At 36.2% G+C, this 6187-nt stretch overlaps 1 protein-coding gene across 1 annotated transcript in view; it reads left to right on the plus strand.

Moving 5' to 3' along the window:
- Window positions 1-6187, plus strand: part of BMP2K (BMP2 inducible kinase) — a 104168-nt gene that overhangs the window by 23695 nt on the left and 74286 nt on the right. The window contains exon 4 of the mRNA XM_015557639.1: window positions 4702-4844. Coding sequence (XP_015413125.1) covers window positions 4702-4844 — 143 coding nt within the window. The remainder of the gene's footprint in view (window positions 1-4701; window positions 4845-6187) is intronic.

The raw sequence follows: 6187 nt of genomic DNA on the forward strand, positions 1-6187 counted from the left end.
TTCAATTTTTTAATTTGACTTATTTTTTTCCTTGGACACTTTTTAAATCTTTATCCTCAGCATTCTAAAATTTCAAGATTTATGTGCCTTGGTTATGGATCATTTTGCTGCTACTTTTTTTGCTGGGCACTCAGTTTTTTTCTCTTTCATTTTCTCTGTTCTCTTCTTTTGGACTTTTAATTTTTAGGGTATTAGTCTTCCTAGATTTGTTACTGGAGAGCTGATCAAGTTGGCTCTTGTCATACTTGTGATAAAGCAGACAAGTGACAGCAGTGTTGAAGTAAAACAAGCCAATTTATTAAGAATATATTTGGCATAAAGCACAAGTGGGCAACTCAGCCAGTCTGAGTGCACTGCCTTATGGGGATTGAAAGGTTTTATACTTGCCCCGCCTATAGGTTTCAAAGTTCCCCTGCAGAATAGACTAGATTTCAGAGTCGTCCTTTTACATTGTTGAAACTTTTCCCAGAATTTGTGAGAACATCTGGTAATTTTATCTTGGCAAGTCCCAAGACTACTGACTTCTTTGTTCACTGGGTGAGATAAACTTCCCTTTTTCTTTTACCTTTTTCCTCCCTCTGCTGTAACAACTATCTTTCCTGCCTAACATCACCCAAGTGATACCATACAAATGCTTTTGGGGTTTTGTTGTTTGTGCCCCAGTCTTTATCTGTCCTTGGGTTTAGCTGTCACAAATGGCATTAATTGGTTCTTTGTATAAACCATTTGTTCTCAAGTGTCCTTGGTTGGGGAGGATAAGGTCTTGTGTGATTCATAAGCTGGCTGGAAGCTGCCCAAACTGTTTGGCCTTGTTTAATTTTCTGGTCTCAGTTTCCCCATTCCACTTGTCCAGGAATTTTCCTAGCTTCTTACTATCCTGCCACAGATTGATCAATTCTCTGATTTCCTTTCTTTGATTTTTCTTCTCTTTTATTTATTTATTTATTTTTTTGCTTGTGTTGGGAGCATTCCTTCAATTTATCTTTGAGCTCCTCTATAGAATTTTGTATTTCTGCCATGTTATTTTTAATTTCTAAGAACTCTTTTTTGTTCTCTCAATATTGTTGTTCTTTGTTAAAATATACCTTGCTCTTGTTTTAGGTGCAGATATTTTGTTTTTTACAGATATTATAGCTTTAAAAGAATTTTTTTGTTGTTGTTCCTGGCATTCCCCCCCCCCCGCCCCCCTGTTTGTTAATATGCTCTCGCTATTATGTTACAAGTTTTCTATAAATATTTTACCTGATAAGTTAGAGAATCTGAATAGAGTATGTTCAGTTCCTTTTCTCAGATGAATAAATGAGAAATTCCCAGTGGATTGGAGGGGTAGAGAATGGGTGAGCAAAAATGCTCTCCCTTTACTTCTCCATAAAAGCAAATTGTTTACATAAAATTGTTTAAGAATGAAGGTACTTTAGTGAGGGAGTCAGTGTTGTATATATAGTTCAGGTACGCTGTGTTTTGCATTATGTAGAGAGAAAACTGTATAGAAAGTAGATATTAAGTAGCTTATATACCCCACCATGGTTTCAAGTATCAAATGTTTACAATCATCTTTTCTCCAGAATTAGATTTCTGCAGGTTCATGATGTGACACTGCTTAATTTGCTAATGTGCTTAAGAGAGGTTTTATGTGCTTTGGTTACCATTTTGAATATATTCTTAATTATTTTATGAAAAAAGCTTTTTATTCGGGGGGGGGGGATGTTTTACAGAAATTCCTCTGGATAATCTGTTAGCTTTTGCTTAGTAACAAAACATTACAAAACTCAATAGCATAAAACAACAGTTATTTATTATTGCTTTTGTATCAATGGGCCAGCAGTTCTAGGTTGAACTTGGTGGGGTGACACCACTCAATTTGACTGGACTTGCTCATATGCCAGTTGGCTTGCTGGGACTGGTTTTACATATTTCTCATCTTCCTGGCATTGACAAGCTATCCTGGGGATACTTTTCTATGGACATGGTAGAAACATAAGAGGGCAGATAGAGGATGTGAGGGCTCATAAGGCCTAGACTTGGGACTGGCACACTGCCACTTCTGCCTTATTCTGTTGTATAATCAGATAGGAAGGGTTGGCTGCCTACTTTGAGAGGTTAGGGAAATGTGGACTTTTTTATTTTAGTGCTGAAATTGGCAAGAGTATATAAGATTTTGCTTAGGAAATGATACCTGTTTGGAAAATATGGAAAGATTTAAAACAAGATGCTTTATGCATCTTGTTTTAAAAGACCTTCAGTATATATATATTTAAGCCATACTTTTCATTACAATAACCTTACTTTAACATAATTTTCAGAAGAGTTTAATTTTGAATAATAAAATATTTTTTGTGTCTCCATTAGAAATGCAGCTCAAATACAGCTTTTAGTTCCTTTTGGGGCGGGGGCGGGGCTGAATTTTGTCATTCAAGGTTATTAGCTCAAATATCTCAATGGAAGAAAGAGGATTAACATTTGTTTAAAATTCATTCTATTCATTACAACATTGAACCTTTAGAAGAGGTGAAATGAGTTTAAGATTTTCATTTCTTTAGCTGTGAAATGATATTTCAAGAATGTGAATGAATACCTAGAAAACATTTTTTATCCTGTTTAATTTTGGGTCAAAATGAGTTAGGGTGTCTGACAAGAGGTTGAAGGAAATTCACCCTGGTCAGGCACCTCACTCTTATTAGATACCCTAAACAAATTACAGTGAAATGGGCTTGTGTTTTCAGAAAGTTGGAGGTTGATAGGTAAATGTTCATGTTCTTTTTTTAAAAATATATTTTATTGATTTTTTACAGAGAGGAAGGGAGAAGGATAGAGAGTTAGAAACATAGCTGAGAGAGAAACATTGATCAGCTGTCTCTTGCACACTCCCTACTGGGGATGTGCCTGCAACCGAGGTACATGCCCTTGACCAGAATCGAACTTGGGACGCCTGAGCCTGCAGGCTGATGCTCTATCCACTGAGCCAAACTAGCTAGGGCTCATGTTCTTTTTGCTTTAAAATTCTAAGAAAAGAAACAACCATTTCAGAAAATACAAGAAAATGCTGTTGAGACAGTAAAAATAAAAGGAACAGCTATACACCTTCTTAAGATTTCAAAGGTAGCAAGCATTATTTATTTAAGCTTGTTAAAAGTAAGTTTCAAGTTAACATAAACTTGCCTTTTTAAAATCCCCAAACATGATTTTTATCAGACTAGCTTCTGAATGAATCACATATTTACTTTTGCTGTTAAAATATGATAGTTAATTTCTTAATAATTAAGAATTGTCATTATTAGACTGCAATTATTGTGGTATATTGTATATTATTATATATTCTCTCAGGACTCATGTGTGGCTATTTAATTTTAGTAAGTTACTCTGCCCATTATCCCTTACCTAGTTTAGAGTATTAGCCTCTTATCATCCATTTCCACTCTTCTGATTCCCTTATCCCTCAGTGAAGGACTTTTAAAAACTCAGATAAGGAAGTTTCTTTGGTTCTTAAATTAAATGTATTTCTGATTGCTTTCTGCCTCATCCGTCTCTTCTCACCTTACCTAGACCATGTCCACATTGGCTTTCTTTAAGCTACTTAAAGTCATTAAGCTCTTTCCCAAACTGGAGGCCTTTGTAATTGCCACTCGCTATCCCTAATCTGCTCTTGTTCCAGATCTCTTCCTGGTTAATTCGTACCTACCCTTCATTGTAAACATAAATATCACTTCCTTAGATTGGCCTTATCTGGCACTCTTTTTTCCTCATCCTCCTTCACCAATTTAAACATAGATTTCTTTCTTATTATTCTTACTAGAGGCCCAGTGCATGGATTCGTGCACCACTGGGGGGGTCCCTTGTTCTGGCCTGTGGGATTGGGATGAAACCGGCTCTCCGACATACCCTGAGGGGTCCCAGATTGTGAGACGGTGCAGGCCAGGCCGAGGGACTCCACCGGTGCATGATCGGGGCCGGGAGGGACGCAGGAAGTTGGCCAGCCAGGGTGGGACCATGGGAAGGCTCCAGGGCATGTCCGCCCGTCTCACTCAGTCCTGATCTTCTGGACCTCAGCAGCAAACTAACCTACCAGTTGAAGAATCTGCCCCCGGTGATCAGTGCATGTCATAGTGACTGGTCCACCAGTTGACTGTCTGCCCCCTGGTGGTCAGTGCGTGTCATAGCGAGTGGTTGAGGGGCCTTAGTGTATCATTAGCATATTATGCTTTGATTGACTGAACTGACGACTGGATGACTGGACACTTACATATTAGGCTTTTATTAAGAGGATTGAACATAATTATGACGTGTTTATTTGTGTGACTTTTTAATGTTTACCTCTGCCTTTAAACTGTAAATTCTATGATAATAGCAACTTTATTTTTGTTTACCATTGTTTACCCAATAATTAGCATAGTGTGAAATAAACTTTTAAAAAATGCTGTCAATTATAAGGTACACCCTGATTTCAGATATGTTAAGATGTTAAAACATGGCAATTGCATTAGCAGGACATCATCTATGTAATATGTTCTCATGTTAGAGACGTAAAATATGATAAAATGTATTTCATTGAATCAGTACTTCATGGTGTAATAAGCATCCTTACAGGAGAATTATGAAAAAGCCAATTCCCTAGTACCTGAGACCATAATTGCATTTCTTAATTTCTTTGTGATAGACTGCATGTATACGAATATGTCCTCTCAAAATTACTTTTTTGGTTAGCTGGGCAGGTAGTGAATCAGATGAATAAGAAGCTGCAGACAGGTTTTACGGAACCAGAAGTGTTACAGATATTCTGTGATACCTGTGAAGCTGTTGCGAGGTTGCATCAGTGTAAGACTCCAATAATTCACCGGGATCTGAAGGTACAAAATTTAGAATCCTCATGTATTGATGCATTTTTAACTTTCAAGTTAAAATGTTCTTGGGCTATCTTCATCTAAATCAGTTTTTCTTATTAGAACTGAGCTTGGCCTCTGTCCCCTACTGCATTTCCTGAGGTCATCTAAAGACTGTCTGTAGATTGGGTGGGGATTATCTTTAAAGTCATGCTATATTTTAACCTTTTTGTGCGCTCAGACCTCTTGTATCTGTTACCCTTATTACATTGGAAAAAGTCCCCAAAGTGAATCGAACATTTCTGGTATCATATTACTAGAGATGCCAGTGCATATACCTTGTAAAACTATAGGTGTCTTCTTTGGTACCCACCAACATTAAGATTCCAAAAATTCCTCTTCCTGAAATTCTTTATGCGCAGATATCCCATGGCTAACCTTTCACTCTTCAAGTTTGCTCAAGTTCACCTTCTCACTGAAGTTCTGTCTTACACTGCCTCAGTTACAATTACAATCTAACATTCCTGCGTTCTACCTACTCTCCTTTTTATTATCACTTCTCACCTTCTAAGATACTATATAATTTGCTTATGTATTATGCTATTGTTTATTTTCTGTCTTCTCCCACTAAAATATAAGCTCTCTGTGGACGAGGATTTTTCTCTTTTGTATTAATGTATCCAAGCTTTTAGAACAGTGCCTGGTACAACTGTGCTCTCGATAATTAATATTTAATGAACGAACGAGTGAATCTCAATTCTGACTGAATATACAAAATTTATGAAAGGTGATAATAAGATACTCTTAAGATGCAAGAAAATAGAAGATGTTACTTGGAATATAGGTTGTAACCATGAAAACATCACCCAGGGAACCCTGTGGTAAAAGGATACAACTTAAGTCAAGGTTGAAACGCATGACTATGTCCCTTAATTTGGGTAACCAGTATAGTTTATGTCAGTTCTTTTGAATATACAACTTTTACATTTCCCTAATAATTTGTATGATTTTTTTAGATTTTTTAAAATTACTAAAAGTTAACTTTTTTCATGTAGATACTTTATCTGAGTCTTACTGATTTAAAACTGGAATTGTCTTACTGCACAATTTAGTATAGACCATATTTCATATGTTCAGGTTTTTTTACATCTGTAAATTTAAGCAAACTTATGTATTTTAAGTAGATTTCTTATACAGATATTTATTATGTGCAAATCTTCTAGAAAGTAGACTAAAATGAAATCTAGAAGAAAACCTATAAGGAAACAGTAATGTATTTTGATAGGATTAAGAGAAATTCAATTGCTCTCCAAGACCATGTCATAAAAATGAAAAACAAACAAACATATATGGCCCTAGCTCAGTGGTTC

The sequence above is a fragment of the Myotis davidii genome, unplaced genomic scaffold (genome assembly GCF_000327345.1).
Source record: "Myotis davidii unplaced genomic scaffold, ASM32734v1 scaffold449, whole genome shotgun sequence".
Lineage (NCBI taxonomy): Eukaryota > Metazoa > Chordata > Mammalia > Chiroptera > Vespertilionidae > Myotis > Myotis davidii.